Source organism: Radiomyces spectabilis, assembly GCF_025331425.1.
Source record: "Radiomyces spectabilis strain NRRL 2753 chromosome Unknown BYT42scaffold_7, whole genome shotgun sequence".
Lineage (NCBI taxonomy): Eukaryota > Fungi > Mucoromycota > Mucoromycetes > Mucorales > Radiomycetaceae > Radiomyces > Radiomyces spectabilis.
The window spans coordinates 1,089,780-1,109,362 of NW_026251932.1; the positions used below are offsets into that span (position 1 = coordinate 1,089,780).

General features: G+C 43.4%; 8 protein-coding genes across 8 annotated transcripts; 3 read left to right on the forward strand and 5 right to left on the reverse strand.

Moving 5' to 3' along the window:
* The first annotated feature begins 87 nt into the window (after window positions 1-87).
* BYT42DRAFT_571630 (eIF3 subunit 6 N terminal domain-containing protein) lies at window positions 88-2,175 on the forward strand. The gene is made up of 7 exons (XM_051568512.1): window positions 88-346; window positions 448-565; window positions 641-795; window positions 871-975; window positions 1,031-1,153; window positions 1,220-1,774; window positions 1,841-2,175. Exons 1-7 carry the CDS (start codon window positions 254-256, stop codon window positions 1,991-1,993), a joined length of 1,302 nt encoding a protein of 433 aa, XP_051423094.1. The 5' UTR covers window positions 88-253; the 3' UTR covers window positions 1,994-2,175.
* A 1,258-nt stretch (window positions 2,176-3,433) lies between these two features.
* BYT42DRAFT_533436 (major facilitator superfamily domain-containing protein) lies at window positions 3,434-5,599 on the forward strand (the record flags this gene model as incomplete). The annotated part of the gene is made up of 5 exons (XM_051565444.1): window positions 3,434-3,744; window positions 3,834-3,946; window positions 4,012-4,179; window positions 4,390-4,727; window positions 4,831-5,599. Exons 1-5 carry the CDS (start codon window positions 3,507-3,509, stop codon window positions 5,597-5,599), a joined length of 1,626 nt encoding a protein of 541 aa, XP_051423095.1. The 5' UTR covers window positions 3,434-3,506.
* BYT42DRAFT_571637 (uncharacterized protein) lies at window positions 5,374-6,783 on the reverse strand. The gene is made up of 5 exons (XM_051568513.1): window positions 6,699-6,783; window positions 6,545-6,636; window positions 6,402-6,476; window positions 6,045-6,310; window positions 5,374-5,980 (listed from the first exon to the last, which is right to left on the reverse strand). The coding sequence occupies exons 1-5, from the start codon at window positions 6,760-6,762 to the stop codon at window positions 5,788-5,790; spliced, it is 690 nt and encodes a 229-aa protein (XP_051423096.1). The 5' UTR covers window positions 6,763-6,783; the 3' UTR covers window positions 5,374-5,787.
* A 1,319-nt stretch (window positions 6,784-8,102) lies between these two features.
* Window positions 8,103-8,832, reverse strand: BYT42DRAFT_614432 (uncharacterized protein; the record flags this gene model as incomplete). Its single annotated transcript, XM_051571859.1, has 2 exons — window positions 8,103-8,533; window positions 8,622-8,832. The coding sequence occupies 2 exons, from the start codon at window positions 8,830-8,832 to the stop codon at window positions 8,103-8,105; spliced, it is 642 nt and encodes a 213-aa protein (XP_051423097.1).
* A 469-nt stretch (window positions 8,833-9,301) lies between these two features.
* Window positions 9,302-11,373, reverse strand: BYT42DRAFT_571644 (uncharacterized protein). Its single transcript, XM_051568514.1, has 5 exons — window positions 11,156-11,373; window positions 10,860-11,033; window positions 10,188-10,710; window positions 9,920-10,108; window positions 9,302-9,758 (listed from the first exon to the last, which is right to left on the reverse strand). Exons 1-5 carry the CDS (start codon window positions 11,261-11,263, stop codon window positions 9,634-9,636), a joined length of 1,119 nt encoding a protein of 372 aa, XP_051423098.1. The 5' UTR covers window positions 11,264-11,373; the 3' UTR covers window positions 9,302-9,633.
* A 1,420-nt stretch (window positions 11,374-12,793) lies between these two features.
* BYT42DRAFT_516003 (thioredoxin-like protein) lies at window positions 12,794-14,641 on the forward strand. The gene is made up of 3 exons (XM_051565210.1): window positions 12,794-13,052; window positions 13,147-13,345; window positions 13,413-14,641. Exons 1-3 carry the CDS (start codon window positions 12,869-12,871, stop codon window positions 14,512-14,514), a joined length of 1,485 nt encoding a protein of 494 aa, XP_051423099.1. The 5' UTR covers window positions 12,794-12,868; the 3' UTR covers window positions 14,515-14,641.
* On the reverse strand, window positions 14,642-16,064 carry BYT42DRAFT_571661 (uncharacterized protein). Its single transcript, XM_051568515.1, has 3 exons — window positions 15,785-16,064; window positions 15,517-15,678; window positions 14,642-15,424 (listed from the first exon to the last, which is right to left on the reverse strand). Exons 1-3 carry the CDS (start codon window positions 15,904-15,906, stop codon window positions 14,989-14,991), a joined length of 720 nt encoding a protein of 239 aa, XP_051423100.1. The 5' UTR covers window positions 15,907-16,064; the 3' UTR covers window positions 14,642-14,988.
* Window positions 16,065-17,435: 1,371 nt separating this feature from the next.
* Window positions 17,436-19,374, reverse strand: BYT42DRAFT_571666 (uncharacterized protein). Its single transcript, XM_051568516.1, has 8 exons — window positions 19,180-19,374; window positions 19,055-19,115; window positions 18,905-18,999; window positions 18,288-18,831; window positions 18,131-18,208; window positions 17,905-18,039; window positions 17,740-17,837; window positions 17,436-17,664 (listed from the first exon to the last, which is right to left on the reverse strand). Exons 1-8 carry the CDS (start codon window positions 19,221-19,223, stop codon window positions 17,559-17,561), a joined length of 1,161 nt encoding a protein of 386 aa, XP_051423101.1. The 5' UTR covers window positions 19,224-19,374; the 3' UTR covers window positions 17,436-17,558.
* Window positions 19,375-19,583: the final 209 nt, after the last annotated feature.

Consider the following 19,583-nt stretch of genomic DNA (forward strand, 5'->3'; position numbering starts at 1 on the left):
GTATAATGTATTACACCAGGGTATAAAATGAGTTTTGTTCAAGTATCATGTTATTAGCTTTCTTGAGAGAGAAACAAGGATTTTACTGCCAAAGAAAAAAATAAGTGCGTTGCACTTGGAAAGGGTTGAAATTGACAGCCATTGGCGATTGGCCGATAATGTGACTGCGAAAATCAAGCGAGGCGGTTGTTTTTTTTCAGATTGATTCAGGACGTGAAAGCTTCTCCAACGGAATCGAGCATACTCACTCACCATGGCCGCTCAACATGACCTGACGCAACGCATGATTCCATTCTTGGATCGCCATTTGGTGTTTCCTTTGCTTGAATTCTTGGAATTGAAGGAGGTAATTGCAATGGATGTTTTTCATAAAAGTTCTCGGCAGCAACACGAGATCCGAAGCAAGTTTGGTAGCAGTAAAACTGACCTCGACTCTAATTTCTCCAGATGTACGCTACCGATGACTTGGTGAAGGCCAAATATGATCTGTTCTGCCAATCCAACATGGTGGATTTCGTGGCTGAGCTCTACAAGAGATTGCACAACACCGAGAAGACCCCCGAGGGTACGTCAGTCACCATGTTGACAGCAAAGAGACATACGATTAATGGTTGTTCTGTTCGTTATTGCACTCAATTAGATTTGCTCGAGAAGAAGGACAAGGTGCTCGTACAGCTCGAAGATTTGCGTGATCAGGTCCAAGAGTTGATGACTGTGTTGGAAAAACCCGAAGTGATTGCTGCTCTTCGTGACGATAAAATTCAAAACTTGGAGTATTTGAAGGAAAACTATCAGGTATAAGAAGAAGCGTAAAGTGATTGGAATTATTTCGAAAATATCGATGGCTCATCCTTTTCTCGTTGATGTCAGATCACTCAAGAAAAGATTGAAATTTTGTACGATTTTGGTCAATTCCAGTACAACTGCGGTGACTATGGAGGTGCTGCTGATATGCTTTACCATTACCGAGTATTGGTATGTCCCTTATTATTTTAAGATAAAATTTGAATGGAGATTGACCTTTCTGTAGTCGACTGATAACGATCGCGTATTGTATGCGTCGTGGGGTAGAATGGCCTCGGAAATCTTGACCGGTAACTGGGACGCTGCCTTGGAAGAGATGCAAAAGCTGAAAGAAACCATTGACCAAAAAGTGAGTTTCCAAAAAGACATATTTTGTCAATATTCAAGGGAGATTAAACTTTTTGATTTTTTGCAGCATTTTACATCCGCCCTTCAGCAACTTCAGCAACGCAGCTGGCTTATTCACTGGTCTTTGTTCATCTTTTTCAACCACCCCAAGGGTCGTGATGCCATCGTCGATATGTTCCTTTTGCCTCAATACATCAACACCATCCAGACTTCTTGCCCCTGGATCTTGCGTTACTTGGCTACGGCCGTGATCACCAACAAGCGTAGAAAGAACCAGATGAAGGAAGTCGTCAAAGTGATTGAACAAGAATCGTATGAATACCGCGATCCTATCACCGAATTTATTGAAGCTCTTTTCATCCGTTTCGATTTCGATGATGCGCAAAAGAAGTTGAAGGAATGCAAGGATGTGCTCAGCAATGATTTCTTCTTATCGTCTCGACAGGACGAATTCACGGAATGTGCACGACAGTACATCTCCGAAACCTACTGCCGCATCCATCAAAAGATCAACATCAAGGATATGTCACAGACCCTCAACTTGAATCAGGAAGAAGGTGAAAAATGGATCGTGAATCTGATCAGAGATACTCGCGTCGACGCAAAGATCGACTTTGAAAAGGTAAGTCCTCCTTCGTCCAACTTGGCGCCATCGCCCATCACTCATGTTGTTTGGTTTCGTTATTAGAATACCGTTATTATGAACACACCCGTAACGTCTGTATATCAGCAAGTCATTGAACGTACCAAGGGTCTTTCGTTCCGATCCCAGGTGTTGGCTTCCACTATCAAGCGACGTGAAGCTCAGCAAGCCGCTAACGAGGCCGCGGCTGCTCTGTAGAGAGATGATGATGCCTTGTAGAGTTTGGTGCAGTCCGTCATGCAGATTTGTTTTTGGCAGTCTTTCTTTTTTTCCATCTTCCCAAATAATCAATAAACCGTGAAACAAAAAAAAGCATTTCTAGTCACAAGATGAAGAGAGACGAAAAAGGGAATTCCAATGGATCGAGTGTTTTTTTTTTTTTTTTTTTTTTTTTTTTTTTTTTTTTTTTTTTTTTGGTTGTCTGTCATGGCGACCACGGCGATTTGAGTGGACTTGTAGGTTTGGAAGCCACCGTATCGACACGCACGGACGTGATGTTTCTCGTTCCCTTTTTTTTTTTTGCTTTATCATTGATGCATACTTATTTATAGGCGTATTTTGTCATGGTGACGGATTGCATTTATTCCTTGTATCGTGGAGATGCATGCAAGATGTCGATGAATGACACTGAATGACTTGGACAGTGCATTGCATGTGAGTATATTTTCATTTATGCGATGCATCCGTCAGGAACACCCTTCATGATAAGATGCTTGTTGACACGAGACTGATAACTTGCTGTGTTTCTACTGGCGCGATAACTTGATGATCAATGATATTACTCTATCTAATCATGGTTTCCCCTACTATACACTGACAGCGTCACCGGTTTCATCGCAACGAACAGAAAGTGATACGATAGTTTTGTGCTTCTTCAGAAGCAATAGAAAGAAAAAAATCAACCCCAACCGGATTCGGCACCGATAATCCGGACCTTACACAGCCAGCTAAAAAGTACATACCCAACATCTTACCCCTCATCCTCTGGTCAGCTGACGCATAGGCGGATATTGAAGTGATGTTGCATGCTTTTTTTTGTGTCCTCGCCTTCCCCACGAATCTTCCTGATAGTGAAGAAAAAAAAAAGACGTCATAGTTCTCTCCACATTCAACTTTATTGTTTGTATTCATCGAATGGTCGATCCTCGGCCAAGGCTATGCTTTAAGCAGAAGATAAAATAGTGTGTACGAGGGATGAAACTTTGCAACATGATGATGACAAGTGGATACTGTGACCTTTGTGTCTGTCCATTGGAAGCATCGGGAATACAAGTGGTTTAGGAAAAAGGAAGGAGCTATCATCTGTGGCTGGACATCATAGGTCAAGAAAATACTCCATAATCGTCGCCAAAAAGTTACTTTGACGAGGTACCGTTCAGGGTACTCCCTTTTCATACAATTATTTTTTTTTTCCTTTTTCTAAGCAACCGGTCCACCTCATAAAGTAAAAGGGGGAGCGGCTGAACTAAGCCATTGGTTCGTTGATCATCAGATCCTATTTCCATTGCCCCTTGCAAAAGCTTGAATTGAACAATGAGAGGTCAGGTGACTCCTCGGAAGCACAAGAAACGAAAAAAAAAAAAAAAATAGTATATATATGAAGCAGTAGGAGACAGCGTTTGATTTCGCAAAAAAGGAAAAAAGATCATTGCATTTCTTTCTGCTTTCTTATTCTTTTTTCTTTTTTTTTTTTATCTCTCTCTCTCACATCATGAGCGAACCTAATCAAAAGACTCCGTTGCTAAACAGCCAAAACAGTGGCAAGAAACCACCGCTGAGTCGGCCTAAATACAAACGACGTCGGTCGTCGTTTGATCCGTCAACGTACAACAGTACCGGTCAAGCCCTCGGTTTCGTCAAGTCGGCCGAATCCACATCGTCCGGACCCGGTCTAAACTTGCTTCAAATATTGACCTTGACCATTTGCATGGCCGGCGTCCAGTTTACCTGCAAGTATTTGACTTTGGGGACCCGTACAATGAAAAAAAGGAACAATGACTAACGCGCCACTTGGATGATTTGGTTCTGCTTTTCACAGGGACGGTCGAATTATCGTATGGTACACCTTATTTGCTATCCTTGGACCTTTCGAAAGAGTTGACGGCGTTGGTCTGGCTTGCAGGACCATTGTCGGGTCTCCTTGTCCAACCCGTGAGTGTCAATATATCCTATGACATAATGGCCGATGGGTCTTACAGACAACCTGCTATTTTTAGTTAATTGGTGCATTTAGTGACAAGTGCACTTCTCGTTTCGGAAAACGTCGTCCATTCATCGTCGTCGCCGGGATCTTGACTTGCCTTTCCATGGTGGGCGTTGCCTATGCCAAAGAAATCGGGGCTTTCATCGGGCAATCCTTATATCCGAACGATGCAGAACACGCTGTAAGTATTTGTTTCTTTAAACCCTCTCTTCTTCTTTATTCTCCACCCTTTGCTTCCTTGTATCCCTGACCAACTCTATCCTTGAAAAAAAAAAGTGTCAAATCAAACAACTGCCCTTTCTTTTTTTTCGTGCAAAACCCCCTTGATCTTTTTCGTGTTCATTTTTTCGTCTTTTTGATGGCTCATTATTATGTTTTATATTATTGTTAGGCACACACGTATGCGATTGTGGTGGCTGTATCGGCATTTTATTTCTTGGACTTTACATTGAACGCCGTGCAAGCAATCTGTCGCGCTCTGATTTTAGATATCCCTCCTCTGTGGCAGCAAGAGTATGCGAATGCGTGGAGTGCGCGTATGAGTAACTCGGCCATGGTGATTGGTTACTTTGTCGGTTATCTCGATCTCGTCACGTACTTTCCTTGGCTGGGCGATTCTCAGATCAAAGTCTTTTGTATCGTTGCGATGGTGGTCTTTTGTGCCACCTTGGCAGTGACTTGCATCGGCGTCAAAGAAAAGCCATTGGAAGCGGTGGATCAAGACAATCAGTAAGTCAACGTGGGACAAAACAAAAGGGAAAGAGAGGGGCAACAGGGATATGGAGAGACCAAACACCGGGAACAAGTGAAATAACGGAACTTCTCGGTGTAGACCATGGTACCACACGTTCATGTACATTTGGCGAGCTTTCCGATTCCTTCCCAAACCGATTCAAAGCTTGTGCAACACTCAATTCTTTGCGTGGATGGGATGGTTCCCCTTCTTGTTCTACAGCACTCAGTGGGTCTCGGACATCTACTTTGCTACGCATCCTTCAGACACTGATCGCGATTGGTCCGAGGGAACACGGGCCGGGTCATTTGCCTTATTATGCTACAGTATCGTTTCCGTCATTGCAGGTATCATCATCCCCGCGGTTGGCATGAGATTCGAAAAACGGGCACCGTGGTTATCCATGCTGAACATCTACACCGCCTCGCATCTCATGGTCGCCGCCGCGCTATTGTCGGCATGGTATGTACGATCGGTGCTCGCTGCGACTGTTGTATTGGCGATCATGGGCATCCCGTGGGCCATTGTTTTGTGGATTCCGTTCTCACTTGTTGGCGAATACGTGAGCTACGAAGATGAACGCCGTCAGTTGCAGGCCGCTTCGCCTTCATCCTCGAGTGTATCCTCTTCTCCTGTGCGTTTGGAAGATCAGCAAGAAGAATTTGATGCCGGCATGATTCTTGGCGTCCATAATATGTACATTGTGTTCCCCCAATTTGCAGTGGCTATCATTGCTGCGTTCATCTTTGCAGCAGCTGATGCGGTCAAGCGCGATGAATCGTCCAGTGTAGCGTCGGTGCTTGCGTTTGGTGGTCTCATGGCCCTGATTGCTGCCGTATTCAGTCGTTACATCACTCGTGTCAAGTGAACGGGTAAAAAAAAATTGACTCCTTACACCAAGGCTTTTTCTCATGAGGGTAGATGCAGATAATATAAAATATATATAAAAGATTCACAGACAGATATCACAATATAATCAGAATACAAATTATATAAACAGGCTATTTTTTTCCCCTTAATACGATCCGTAATTACAAGCAGTTTCCTTTTTTTATTTTACACATTCATCAACCAATCATTGATTGTCTCAATCTCCTTCTTTTCCACGGAACAGGATTCGAATTGGACATTATTTTCGAGGTGATCAAACTTGAAAGATTCACCTTCATACCCAAGAAACGCTTCCGATTCATCGGCATCCGAAGCCTGCTGTTCAACAGCGGCCGTGCGTGTTTCTCGCAAACGGTTACTATATCAATCCTTGTTAGTTCCCCGCTCGTTTTTACAGGCCATATTGGGTTTCTCTCACTTACAATTCGGTTTCCAAGATCGACTTGATTTTTTCTACCGGAAGGGCGGTAATCATGTCACTCTTATTGCATGCTACCAACACCGGGATACGATCGCGCTGAGTGACAGGCTTGGCCAAGATGTCGTATAAATATTCACCGACAGCGCGAATGTTTCGGCTCACCGAGGTACTATCCACCACATAGACGACTGCACGTGTCACCGGAAGGAAATCCGCATATTGATACCGTACGCGTTCATGGCCTGGCATATCCACAAGATCGAATGTCTAGGAATACGGATACATATAGATCCAAATCAGTCCCTAACTGCTGCATCCTCCAATCGCACGGTTTGCTGTTCAGGGTGCCAAGCTTTACCTTGTTATCCAACGTGATGGACCCTTGGTTTTCCTTCATGGACGTTACCGTCGGCGACCGCTTATTGAAGCGCATCTGGATAATGAGCATCAAGGGTTAGTTTTTTCGTTGACCTCATTGTCGCAAATCATGTTTGTATTTACCAAGGTATACAAAGCTGTTTTGCCGGCATGGCTCGTTCCAAGTAAAAGTATTGTATTCTTGGTCTGTTTCTTTTTGAGGAAGCTCAGAGCCACTAAAGTGAGAGATGCATTAGCATATCAAGCAGGGAATGACAGTGTCGAGATGAAAATTTACCTGCGATGCCCAGTACCAGGATGATCGCAATAAAAGCGGGTATGAGGAGTGTGTTGTTGAGCATTCCAGATGGATCGAATCGTATGATGGACCATTTGATGAGCGCACGAACCCAAAAAGATCAATTGGCACCGCTTCCCTAAAAGCGAGTCACATAGCATAAATGTGCCTATTTTCTGCTTTGTGCTTATTTTATGTTCAGGAAATTGTTCCGAGATTTATTGTGAACTGAACCATAAGAATCTAACCAACTAGTCTTCCTATTAAAGATTAGTAATAATATTTGAGGATTTGGCGGCGTTATGGTGATTAACTGCGATACAGCTTTGTTGTGCCGACAATAAGAGACATGAAGTGTCAGAGCTGATGGATCGCATTACATGTTTGAAAGCATGAAATATTACTGTGAATTCCTTAGAATACCAAAAGGAATACCAAACAAAACTTGATCGAAAAAGACGATAGTAAATTATCAAAGTCGGAAGAGGGAACCATGTTTTCAAAGGAGTACTGTACTTCTACTAGACTCAATTTAGCAAATCGTCTATTCTGTCGACACTTTCTCTCTCTGACATTCTTTCTTGACCAGCCGATGTCGTCCCTGCAAATCTGCCCATATATTCCATATAAAAAGGCCAATTCTAGTCTGTTCTCAGATAAATAAACAAAACAAATATTTATGCGATTTGTCTGCGCTGGAATTGTCGGTGCTTTCAGGTCGAAATGCCAATGAAAAGGGCAGCTGCATCATTCATTACCACTGCCCAAAGGAGCAGTTGTATGTTTTAAGGATTTTCCAACCCATGAATGATTGTGGCAACTGATGCTGGCGATTACCGCATTGATGTTTCTATCATCTGATAGTTGATGTTTGTTGTAAAAATGCGTCACTCATTGTACCGCCTTCGGCAGGTTGGATCAATTATCACCCGTTCACATCGGGTAAAAATGATAGATCCTGTGTAACAAGCCCAAATTAGCGCTCTATGCTGCCAATGCAAGGAGGGTCATTCAAGCACGCCACCTCGATGCGAGTATACACCATGCGCTTTTTTCTTAGTTGGAAACAGGAATCCAAAAAGTTTTCTCACCATTTTTTTTTCTTTTCATATTTCAATGCCAGCTTTTTATGCGTCAAAAATCAAACAACGAAAAAGAAGAACAATAAACACAGAAGAAAATGGGTGTAAAATACAAAGAAACCAAAAATGAGAAAATGAGAAACAAAAACGGAAACGTGAGGAAGGAGCATTTACATGGAAAATTAAGGCGAAAGGAACAAAAGGAGAATCAGGTTGATGAGGAAGGAGAGTGGAAGATAAAGGAAGAAAAAAAAAAGACACTGGGAACACGAGGTGACACTTGCGGGAAACCTACGTTCTTCTTTTTTCTTTCTGTCTTGCTTTAATTGGCCATCACCAGCTGCTGTTGCTGTTGTTGCTGCTGTTGTTGTTGTTGTTGCTGCTGCTGCTGCTGCTGTTGTTGTTGAGACACCTTTTTCTGCTGTTCATAATGCTTTGCCTTTTCTTGTTCTTTCTTGGCACTGACGGCCAGAGGCGATGATTGATGAGTGTGCTTTGCCACTCTGGTAGATTCTGGGCTGTTGGGTGGCGAGATCCGGATGGGAGTAGAACTTTTAGGTTGCAAATAGTGGAGATGTGGACTGGGAGCCTGCTTCATGGAGACTCGACCACGAGAAGTGTCCTCAAACAGAGTCATGATATTACCATGATCACCCACTCGATACGAGACCGAGAACGGGTCAATCCACAGCACAAAATCACGAGGAAGATATGTATGTATCACTTCTGGCGAAATCGCTGCTTTTTGAGCCGCTTTATACAAAGAAGAAACAAAAGAAGAAGAGACCAACGTCAGTCATTTAAAATCTCCCTTGACGATAAAATTAGGTTGCGTCTTTACCAATGGCTAGAACAGGGTCGGGCCGTCCGTTGAAGTTGGAGATGGCTCTGAACCCGTTTCCTCGACACGGTTGCTGTGGATCCCAGTGATCAGTGAAGCGTTGTTTTAACAAAACGGCGAGAATGTCCTTAAACTGAGCAACGATGGTGGCATCGAGTTTCTGAAGAAGACGTCCCAAAAAGTCGACGGCTTGAGCAATTTCAATGTGCATGGCGCATTAACAGGGAATCAAGTGAAATAAGAGAAAAAGCGAGGAGGTGGAAAAAACATGATGTTGTTTTTTTCCTCTTGGTTCAACGCACGGTTTTTATGCGGAGTTTGAATCGGGCCCAGCCAGAAGCACCACTCACATCCCCATTTTGCATTGACCATTCCCTTTCACAAATTAAAAATACTCCAAAGAGGATAAAATGGCTGATTGTCTCCATGGCTCCTAAACACGCTTTTCCTTCTCTTTACAAATACTGTATCTGTACTGTCTCCTGTTGCTGAGTCATCATGGACCCAAACCTCCAAGTTGCGGTTATCAAGAAATGAGTAATGAAGCAACTAGAACACAACATGTGATATTATCCATACTCCGCGATCCAATCTTTTTTTTTCTTGTCATTTGAAACCAATGAAAAGAAAAAGTTACGATCGGTCCCTTTTTTTTTTTCTCATCACAACGTCCCAAACGTGGTAAAATTAAAAACAACTACTGTTATTGTCATGGCAAATAATATATATGATGTATAAAAAAGCAATGGGGAATGAAAAAATGATAAAAAAGACTGAGCAGTGACCCTTTTTGCGGGAGCTCTGGTATAACTTATGCCCAATTTATGTTCAAATACATGATTGTCTCCGTGGCACTAGCCCTTATTGCTTTGGCGCTGATTACTTTTTTTTTGGGATGTGTTTTGGGTGCTTCTGCGATCATTTTCCCCTAGACGCTAAGCCTAAAATAGTAATGAAAGAGTTTTCATTCAAGGGCCGCGACAGCGAAAACTGGGATTATTCTTCATCGTCTTCAAAAGAATTGAAGCCGACGGGCCACCGTGAGCGATAAAATAGCAAATACTGCTAGACTACATACGATCCAAAAGAAATAGATCAAATTGTCAACGTCTTTGCCTGGTACTTTGACGTTCATCCCTATATAAACAAAGCGCGAGTTAGAAATCCAAGTTTTTTTTTTATGTTTCCCCAATCAATTTCATCCCCTCGAATGTCCCTTTGTTATTAACCCACAGGCAACTCATCATCACCACACGAAGGGAGAAAAGAAGAAACTAAAACGATAATGATATACGTACCCCACAAACCAGTGACGAGATTCATAGGGAGCAAGACAGTGGCAAAGATGGTGAGACGTCCAATGACATGGTTGGTGGAATTGGATGTCTGGGTCAACTCTATGGAGATTCTCGCCAAGTAATTGGAATGGGAACGGGCCAACACAGTCTCGTAGTGATTCAGGTTTTGCAACATCATCAGAATATGGTCTGTTGACGATGAAGGTAAGTTTTTATGGGCACAGAGAGGTACTGTTCACTATCTTGTTTTGTTTTTTTAAATGCTTGCCTTGAACATCGCCCAGATAGAGGCCCACGTCGGGCAGGATCCTTCCATCATCCTCGATGAAATCCGGGATAATGGAACTACTTTTCTTCTTGTGGCCGAGAATGGTGGTGGGGGTTTTACTGTTGACAGAGTGAGCACATGCTTGTTGGCAACAAGTGGTGGGACCAGTGACAACATGATGGACGGTGGCGGCCTCGTCGCGACTGCGTTCTTCGTATCGTTTAATCAATGTACGAACGACATCGGCTTTGGTGCCCAACAATCGAAGCATTTGCATGACACGTTTGCGGCACGATCCTATTCGTGACACCATATCGGATTGATCGGTGGATGTGAGTAGTAGGACAAGATCGTCAATGGCGTCGACCTCGGACTCGATTTGAAGGATGATAGGGGCAAAACTGTCTGTAATTTCGTCCATGATGGCGTAATTAATCCAGTCGGGAATCACCATGATATACCCTTGAAGTTGGTCCACTCGTCGTTGCACATGGTCGACGTGAGGGACTTGACCATAGTGAATCTGTGTCACAGAGACAAAACATGACACTTGAATGAGTCATTTTTTATGAAAAAATTAAAAAGCCATAGAGGGTAAAGAAGAAGAGAGAGAGAGAGAGAGAGAGAGAGAGAGAGAGAGAGAGAAACCTTGATCGTAGAGAGAGTGCTTACCGAGACGATACTTCGTTTGGAAACGATATTGTAAAAACTGATGGGTTTGAGGACATCATCATCGTGAACAAAGGCTCGGTAGCATATGAACAGGTAGTTTCTAAATACATCGCATTTCTCTCTGATTTCTTGCGACATGATGTCTTCTACAGTCAGTGGATGGATCCGGAATATCTGTCGGCAAATAACATATAAATAGAATGTTCAAATCACGACATGAGCAGCTGGTTGATTGAAAGGGCTATGGACGGGTATTGTGTGGAAAAAAAGACTGAAGTGTGAAAATAAAAATTTACCTTGCATATTAATTTCATTTCGGAAGTGGAGGGTGAAGTGATATCGATCCAATAATTGGTTTTAGTGAAGAGATCTTCCAGGGTGCAGTTGTCGGTTTGAAGATCCATCAGACAGCGGCCCCGTCGGTACCCTGTGTCCGGATGATAATAAATGAACCTTTCTAATCGTTGATGGATGGGCAAGGACTAGGGAGGAGTTGGGGTTTTTCGTTGCAATTTTCGGGTTATTATCATTATCGTGATGAAAGTGTCCATGTATGGTTTCATTGTGATGAAAATTTTACCGGAGTATGATTATCACCGTAGCGACTTAGTTTTTTTTGCAAGTCGAAATCGGATGGCTGCGGCAGACAGGATTTATTAAAGTCCTGTTCGACAGCGTGATGGGCGTATTGAGCGAGAGCGCCTAGATCCATATCGCGCGAGGTCACGGCAGTGGAAGACGGCTGGGAGGGGAAACAAATGTCATATTCTACCGCGGTGGACCGTTCGAATAACTGATCTAGATCATTGGGTTTGGTTTCCAACAGCTCAGATCGAAGACTGTTGCGGCGTGTGCTGGAAGAAGTTTGGATCGAACGACGGTCGCCATGGATATGGACCGCTAAATCTTGAACGCCCTGTTCCTTTTCGGATACTGTATGATTATAATAATAGGATTCCATAAGATTTCAATACCTGCAAAGAAAAAAAAAAAAGAATAAAAAAAAATACAGGGAAAAAAAGGGGATAGGGAAGAAAAAAAGAAGAAGAATAATAAAGAAAGTATTCCTTATTATTTTTGCCAGTCTTTATGATGGTGAAAATAAAATTACTGACTTACTTCTTATAATACTACTTGTTGATTTTCTACGTAGTCACTTTTTTTTTTCCTTGTCAATTATCTTTTTCTGTTCTTGCCAGTATGCAGTGACTCGAGTGATTCATTCCCCTAGCTTTTTAATATTGATACAAAGAATGGTCAGTTTTCTCTTGGCAGAAACAATAAAAAAAGAGCACAAGAGTTGTAAAGTAAAATAGAAATAGTTAAAAATGATAACTTTTTCTTAAAAAGAAAAAAAAAATAGATAACGAAACGAGAGAAAAAGGAGGGAAACTCAATCGATTGTTCAACGATACGGGGGCCGTCCAATTGAACAAAGAGAAAGAAGGATAAGAAAAATAAGTGCACAAGCAATGAAAAGAAGAACCAGGGATTGAATGGCTTTAAAAGCAAAAGACAATAGGAAAATGGGGTAAATCGTTAAAAGGTAACGGAGAGTATTGTATAGATCTTTCTCTCCCCGGTGCTCACGTAGACAAAGTATTTCACTTATCCAATACATTGGCTCAATTCTTAAACGTGATGACAGTCCAGTAATTTGTAACTCTTTTTTAGGGTATGAGAATCCAAACCAAGGCAGTCGCAAAAAAGAGTGCCCCCCTTGGAGTTTCCTTAATCTATCGGCCCGCTCGCTCATATACAGAGAGAGAAAGATAGACCCTTTTTGAATGACGGCGTTACGGACGGCATGAGGGTGCCCACATACGAGTGTTTGTGACTCTGTTTACAGTCGGCGATCCAATCAGGACGCAACACAAAGGCGTTTTTTTTTTTTTTTTCCAATCTGCATGGAATAAAAATCCGTCAAATAAAGCCAGCTGGTTCTCGTCGAACTGATCGTTTTCTTCAACTCTTTTCTTTCGGTTTTCAAAAACTGTTTTCCCGTCATTATGGTTAAGACCTCGTTTCTGTGGACCGCTCTCGCTACGACATTGGTCGCGTTGACCCAAACTGTGCTTGCCGATGATCAGGTTATCTCGTTGACAGAAAAGACCTTCAAGGATGAAGTGTTGGGTGAACCATTGATGCTAGTCGAATTCTTTGCACCTTGGTGCGGTCACTGCAAAGCGCTCGGTAAACTTTTGTTTTTTATCATGAGAATTGGTGTCTGGATGACAGTAGCTCACAGAAGCCTTATTTATCACTTTTTCGTTTTTCACACCAAAAGCTCCTGAGTACGAGGAAGCTGCAACCCAACTAAAGGAATCCAACATTAAGCTTGCCAAGGTCGACTGTACCGAACATCAAGACCTTTGCCAGGAATATGATGTGCGTGGTTATCCAACATTGAAGGTGTTCAGAGAAGGTGCTCCCACCGACTACAAGGGAGCGAGAAAGGCGTCGGGCATTGTTAGCTACATGAAAAAGTAAGTTTTTTCTACATATGCGGAATCCCCTCCTTTTGAGAAGCCAAACATTTATGCGATGATGTAGACAAGCGGCCCCGGCGGTGTCTGAATTGAACGCCGACAATTTTGATCAATTCAAGGATTCCGACCGAGTGGTCGTGATTGCGTATGCTACCGATGAAAAGTCCAAGACCAAGTTCAAGGAACTGGCGGAGAAATTAAGAGATGACTTTCTCTTTGGTATCATTACCGACGAAAAGCTGGCTAAGCAGCATGGTGTCAAGCAAATGCCCGCCGTGACCCTGTACAAGCAGTTTGACGAAGGCAAAAACGAACACGTCGGTGAATTGGACAGGGACAAGCTTGAAGAATTCATCAAAGCCAATTCGGTGCCGTTGCTGGATGAAATTGATGCCACCAATTTCCCCTACTATGCCGAAACGGGACTGCCCCTGAGTTATTTGTTTGTGGAATCCGACGAAGATTTGGCGTCACTGAGACCCGCCGTGGAAGCTTTGGCAAAAGAATACAAGGGAAAGATCAACTTTGTTCACATCAATGCGGTCAAGTACGCCAGTCACGCTTCCACTCTCGGCTTGAAAGACAAATTCCCCGCTTTCGCTATTCAGCATGTAGAGACGGGCGCCAAATTCCCTCTGGACCAGTCATTGAAGGTGACCAAGGACAATCTCGCCAAGTTCCTCAAGGATTACTCGGCCGGCAAAATTGAGCCTACTCTCAAGTCCGAAGACATTCCTTCCGACAACAATGGCCCCGTTAAAGTCGTCGTTGGTAAGCAGTATACTGACATTGTCCTTGACAAGTCCAAGGACGTGTTTTTGGAAGTATACGCCCCATGGTGCGGTCACTGCAAACGATTGGCCCCCACCTGGACCGAACTTGGCGAACTCGTTCAAGAGCAAGGCGACGGCAGCCTGGTTATTGCCAAGTTGGATGGTACCGAAAACGATTTGCCTGAAGCCGCCGGATTCTCCGTTCAGGGCTTCCCTACTCTCAAGTTCATCAAGGCTGGCACCAACGAAGTGATTGATTACACCGGCGACCGTTCCATGGAAAGCCTCATCAGCTTCATCAAAGAGAACAGCAGCAAGAAGCTTCACATCAAGCCCAAACAAGATGGGGAAAAGAAAGAAGAACAAGAAGACGCAGGTCACGATGAATTGTAACGCACTCCTATCCCTACATCCTTTGCTTCAATATCGCCTGTGTTGGACACGATTCTGTATTTTGCTGTGACTTGCAAACAAACCAAAATTACTCTATCTCAAAAAAAAGTTCGATTTGATTTCCCCACTACTTTTTGATTGCGTTTAATTGCGATTTTCGCAATGGGCTGTCCAGTGTAGACAGTGAGGTTAGTGGACGAACGGAACTCTGAAGTAACAAAAAAAAAAAGCCGTGCCGGCGATAGTTTGAGATGTGCATGGCCGCTAAACTTAAAACATGCAGCCTGTTTTAAATTGGTTTCACATGCTGCACTACTATTCAGGGCCGTCCCTTCGATAAGTTCATAAAACGTATGTTGGTTTTTTATTATTTCCTTGTGTCTCTGCGCGGCAGACCACACATGGAAAAACAAAAGAAACCTACGGATATACTTTAACAGCGAATAATACAATAAGAAGAAAAAAACGATTCTATCAAATAATGTAACCGGATTCGGAAGTGTGAGTGGTGGTTGTAGTCACTGTCGTAGAGTTTGCATGATGCGCAGCGGGCTTGGACGAGGACGATGATTTGGAAGATTTGTTTTGTGCTTTTGCACGATGCGACTTTTTGGCAGGTTTGGTGGGCATAGGGCGACAACGAATCGAGGCCGATCCAGCACGCTTCTCCGAGTCAGGGACGGCCTCGCAAACCGAAGGTTGATGGGTATGGCTCGAGTGACAATGGGTGGAAGACTTATGGTGAGTCGTCGAATGCTTCTTGGTGGGCGTGGGCGTCAGCTTCTTGGTGTCCTTCTTGTGCTGCGACTTTTTGTGCGAACGATGACAAGATTTCTTTGATTGAGCTGGTTTGATGCTGATAAAACCTGCAAATGCTAAATCCGACGAGTGCGGTCCGATCTCCACCACGCTAAGACGTAAAAAGAAAGGCAGCGGAAATGAAATCGATTAAAGAAAACGTTTCATCATGGATGGGTCCCCCGTTAAGGTTTTAGGTCTTACTAGTTATTGGCCGGCTTAACACTCTTTGGAATGGTCCAGTTGTAATGACCGCAGCTCGCATTGACATTGGCAGCAATCACACGATCAATGACGAGTGCCTGCGCTGGTCCTGAAGCCAGAGCAATGGACACGTTGGCATAATGAGCGGACTTGTCGAGTTTCCTGTTGCAGAAAAAATAAGAAAACCCCATCAGCTTAATTTCAAACAGCGAGACACACACACGAAAAAAAAAAGAGTTTATCTCAAATTAAATGTTTCGATGCCAACCATTTAATTGTAACCGTCTGACCGACTTGCCATACGTTGTTTGGTTTGGGTTGCTGAATAGAAACCGTGCCTGCTAATGCCAGTTGAAGCAAACCAAACAGTAACAAGATAGCAGCGTACATAATGAAGGGAAGGGGAGGGGTGTTGGCTTTTTACACACAGTGAAAAATGAAAGAGGGAATGGAAGGGGAAGGCGACGATAAGGAAAAAAACCAAAAAAAAGAAAGAGAAAAAAGAGACTATTGATATACAAATAAGAAAAAAGAGAAAGCGTAATAAATAGTGAACCGTGTCTCATTCATTCTCCTTCCCAAAAGCTCAATAAATTCTGTGAAACGTTGATCAAAACCACAGAAAGCTCGAAATGCCTTGTAGAAAAAAAAACTTGATTGGAGGACTTTTTCCATGATTTAGGAAGATCTTCCAAACGGTTTACATAAGTCTAGTTATCAATCTCATGAGCCATCATTGTTACAGCCTGGCCCGTCTCCTATTTTTTTTTGTTTTTTGGGACTCTCCTATTCTCCTGATGATGTGTCCAATTTTTAAAACCTGGATCATGATTAGTGTTACTCGTCAAAATCCCAATTCGCAGATATAAAGCATACGTGAATCCCAGAAACTCTCTGAGAATGAGAAAAATCCATCATGATAATATTGATGCATCTCAGGTTTTTAATACTCGTGGTTTTGTCAATAATGCATACAGTTGCGGCGAAATGCAAGTGTAATGTGGATGATATGAATTGTCGTCAGAGTTGCAGTAAGTTTTGTCGGGTCATCATATTGGCAGTTTCGTTTCTCCGTATTTACTGAAGGATGATTTACAGTGGATAACACGCAAGCTTGTATGGTGACCTGTGCAGATAAAAACGAGGACGATCGGGTTCGAAAATGTTTTGGCGACTGTTTGGTGCAGCATTGGCCAGGCACCTATCTCCCGCAACCACTCATGGCCAGTTCAAAAACCACTGCGGCCACCACCCTGTCCAGGGCGCCAGTCACCCTCATGAGTATGAATGCTTCGACGGTGGCGATACTATCATCTACCACACCATCGGTGGATTTTCCTCTTGTCACTAGTAAGTGGTTCATTCAGTAACGACGGGCGATCTTTTGGCTCTTATAACCAACATTCTTTTTTCGTCTCTTTATTTTTGCATGTGATATAGCTCATATTACAATGACAAGACAAACGACCTTGCAAAGTGGGGTAGTGATATCTGGGCCAGCTGTGTCCAGCATGTCAGACGGTAGAATGACCCACTTTCTCCCAGGTTTACCCTTGATTACCATGATCCTAGCTTTAATTCTCAGTTTATGTGTCAATGACACCAGATAATCTCTTTCACCATGACATTACTGTGCTTTATACATCCTCTTGCTCCATCTATTATTCCTTGATCATTTACCCTAAAAACCTCTCAATAAGACGTAGATTTGCAAGTCCATATTTTATGAACACTATGATGGTTGACAAGAAATGTTTGTTTTCGGGAACACCACTTGGTCACATACAAGATGCGGATTACAGTCGTCTATTTCAAATTTGTCGAACGATCTGCTGTGGGACGGTTTATCAAAACCCTTTGATCCTTTTTGATCAAGCGCCTCTCCTCTTGTCACTGCATTTCTCTTTTGTAATGTGAAGTGATGGTTCAAAAAATATGTATTTCACATTGCATGAACGGAGGTATTGATGAAACGAATAATTCAATGGACTCTTTTTTTTTATCTATGCAGTATAACAATTGTAAATGAAAACAAGGGAAGATTAGGCGGATTCCCCGCCAACGCTAAGTTTCATCATTTTTTCTTCGGCTTCCTTTTGTGCTTCCACCGCCGCTTTGGCGTTCTTCCTCCGCTGACGTTCCTCAAACCTAAAGGTTAAAAAAAGAAGTCAGCTCGTCTAGCTCCCAAGGGATTGCTTGCATTTTGGTCTTGTGATACTGTACACAACACGGTTTTCAATGATACGGTCAATGATGCCTTGGGTAGTAATTGTGGCATTAGGGTTCTCAATTTCAACATAAATGCCGCGTTGCTTGGGTAACTATCATCCATTTTTCCTATCGTCAAACTTTCCATGCCGAGTATCATGGTTTAGACTGGTCGTTTACCTCATAAGGATCGCAACCGTCCAAGTCTGGCTCCGTAGGTGTATTACCGTGAGCGACAATCGTCATCTTGTACTCCTTATTCAGCACATCTTCCGTCACACTATAAGGTGCCCCAATGATGACTTCATCTACGTACTATATACGGTAAAGCAGAAAATTCCCCAAAATCAGCGTCAGATCCTCCCACCCCCTATAGCAATCCTCATCGATCGCTTTCCAAACTTACACGACAAGCCAACACACTTAACGCACGTTCGTGGAGATTCATCAAAGGGTAATTCGATCCCTTGATCGCATTGACCGTCTACTCGTCGGTCAAAATACACATTATTAGATATACAACCTCCTTTTGATGCGCAGACTTTCTTCTTTCCATGTCGTACCTGATCATCATGAACACCGACGACCAAGAAATCGCCGAGTGCTTTGGCGCGTTTCAGGAATTCGACGTGACCGACGTGGAAAAGATCAAAGGTGCCGTCCACGTAAACGACGCGATCGGTGTCTTTGGGCTCGCGGCCCTCAGAGAATTGCACGATACGTTTGGAGGTGGGCAAAAAGTGAGAAATGCCGGTTCTCAAACTGACACTGCGTCCACCGGCCCCGAAACTACCGAGATCTTCCGAGTTGAAGCTGGACAATGATGAAGCGCCGGCAGACATGCGACGCTTGTGATGATCGCGAGTCATTAACAACATGCGTCCGACCAGTTCCGTCGTGGAAACTCCCTGGGTACGTTTGCATTCACGGTACAAACCGGCATCTTTCACCGCCTGGTAACAGTCGGTGCCGTCAGCCATGGTGGTAATGTCATCACCGTGCACACAGAAATCAATATTGTACTTTTGGAGAATCTCCACCGTGGTATTGTAAGGAGCGTCAGGCACCACCTCGTCAGCCCACTTGCACGCAGCCACCGCAGCATACCTATTATAAGCCCCGCAGGTCAATACAAAATGCGAGATCCTCTGTTTTTTAAACAGGGCCGAGTATCTTTTACCGTTCTTGTTCCTTCATGACTGTAGGGCCTTTGTTTTTTGCGATTTCAGCATCGGAATGCACACCGACGACCAGTACATCGCCCATAGCCTTGGCCTGCGTCACATCCGTGAGTTATTTATCCTTATCCCATTTTGTCTTTTTAACGTACCTGACGAAGGGCATTGGCGTGACCGTAATGCATCATATCAAAGCAACCGTCCACCCATACTCTGAAAATAACATTGTCTCAGATCATTTGTCATGGATACAAGGGAACCATGGTGTTTACTGTACCTGACAGGTCTCTTGGCGGTGGCTCCGTTGGCATTGGTTGTCATGGTGGGTGTCGAACAAATAGAAAAGAGATAAAGAGAAAGGTAGGGTGTAAAGGCGACGAGTCTTTGGGCATTTAGTGTCTGATCGTACCTTTAAATTCACGGACTGGATGGGGTTTCCCTAATATGTATTTTTTTTTGGGTTGACCAAAAAGAGGGTTTGCGGCACCCGAGTTCGAGTTTTTTCTTTCACGTGTTGATGGGTTCGCATCAAAGTTTAAACTCCTTCCGCATTGGGCTCATCCATCATTGGATGGTAGCCGTGGCACGAGATGGAGGTGGAGCCATCAGTCCAATGCGAACCACAAATCACTCCTCACTTTTTCATCATCGAGTTTATCCCAACAGCATGACTGCCAAAAA

What these genes read in the sequence shown, in the direction of transcription:
- BYT42DRAFT_571661 (XM_051568515.1), bottom strand. Translation starts at nt 15,906, where the DNA reads ATGTACGCTGCTATCTTGTTACTGTTTGGTTTGCTTCAACTGGCATTA. An exon ending in CAGACGGTTACAATTAAATG is followed by an intron (nt 15,679 to 15,784) that starts GTTGGCATCGAA and finishes TTTCTGCAACAG; the next exon opens with GAAACTCGACAAGTCCGCTC. An exon ending in GTTAAGCCGGCCAATAACTA is followed by an intron (nt 15,425 to 15,516) that starts GTAAGACCTAAA and finishes TTTACGTCTTAG; the next exon opens with CGTGGTGGAGATCGGACCGC.
- BYT42DRAFT_571637 (XM_051568513.1), bottom strand. Translation starts at nt 6,762, where the DNA reads ATGCTCAACAACACACTCCTCATACCCGCTTTTATTGCGATCATCCTG. An exon ending in AAACAGCTTTGTATACCTTG is followed by an intron (nt 6,477 to 6,544) that starts GTAAATACAAAC and finishes CTCATTATCCAG; the next exon opens with ATGCGCTTCAATAAGCGGTC. An exon ending in TCGATCTTGGAAACCGAATT is followed by an intron (nt 5,981 to 6,044) that starts GTAAGTGAGAGA and finishes GGATTGATATAG; the next exon opens with TAACCGTTTGCGAGAAACAC.
- BYT42DRAFT_571630 (XM_051568512.1), top strand. Translation starts at nt 254, where the DNA reads ATGGCCGCTCAACATGACCTGACGCAACGCATGATTCCATTCTTGGAT. An exon ending in ATTTGAAGGAAAACTATCAG is followed by an intron (nt 796 to 870) that starts GTATAAGAAGAA and finishes CGTTGATGTCAG; the next exon opens with ATCACTCAAGAAAAGATTGA. An exon ending in AAGAAACCATTGACCAAAAA is followed by an intron (nt 1,154 to 1,219) that starts GTGAGTTTCCAA and finishes GATTTTTTGCAG; the next exon opens with CATTTTACATCCGCCCTTCA.
- BYT42DRAFT_571666 (XM_051568516.1), bottom strand. Translation starts at nt 19,223, where the DNA reads ATGACAACCAATGCCAACGGAGCCACCGCCAAGAGACCTGTCAG. An exon ending in TAAGTGTGTTGGCTTGTCGT is followed by an intron (nt 18,040 to 18,130) that starts GTAAGTTTGGAA and finishes TACCGTATATAG; the next exon opens with TACGTAGATGAAGTCATCAT. An exon ending in ATCATTGAAAACCGTGTTGT is followed by an intron (nt 17,665 to 17,739) that starts GTACAGTATCAC and finishes TTTAACCTTTAG; the next exon opens with GTTTGAGGAACGTCAGCGGA.
- BYT42DRAFT_516003 (XM_051565210.1), top strand. Translation starts at nt 12,869, where the DNA reads ATGGTTAAGACCTCGTTTCTGTGGACCGCTCTCGCTACGACATTGGTC. An exon ending in CGGTCACTGCAAAGCGCTCG is followed by an intron (nt 13,053 to 13,146) that starts GTAAACTTTTGT and finishes TCACACCAAAAG; the next exon opens with CTCCTGAGTACGAGGAAGCT. An exon ending in ATTGTTAGCTACATGAAAAA is followed by an intron (nt 13,346 to 13,412) that starts GTAAGTTTTTTC and finishes GCGATGATGTAG; the next exon opens with ACAAGCGGCCCCGGCGGTGT.
- BYT42DRAFT_571644 (XM_051568514.1), bottom strand. Translation starts at nt 11,263, where the DNA reads ATGGATCTTCAAACCGACAACTGCACCCTGGAAGATCTCTTCACTAAA. An exon ending in CCAAACGAAGTATCGTCTCG is followed by an intron (nt 10,711 to 10,859) that starts GTAAGCACTCTC and finishes TCTGTGACACAG; the next exon opens with ATTCACTATGGTCAAGTCCC. An exon ending in CTATCTGGGCGATGTTCAAG is followed by an intron (nt 10,109 to 10,187) that starts GCAAGCATTTAA and finishes CATCGTCAACAG; the next exon opens with ACCATATTCTGATGATGTTG.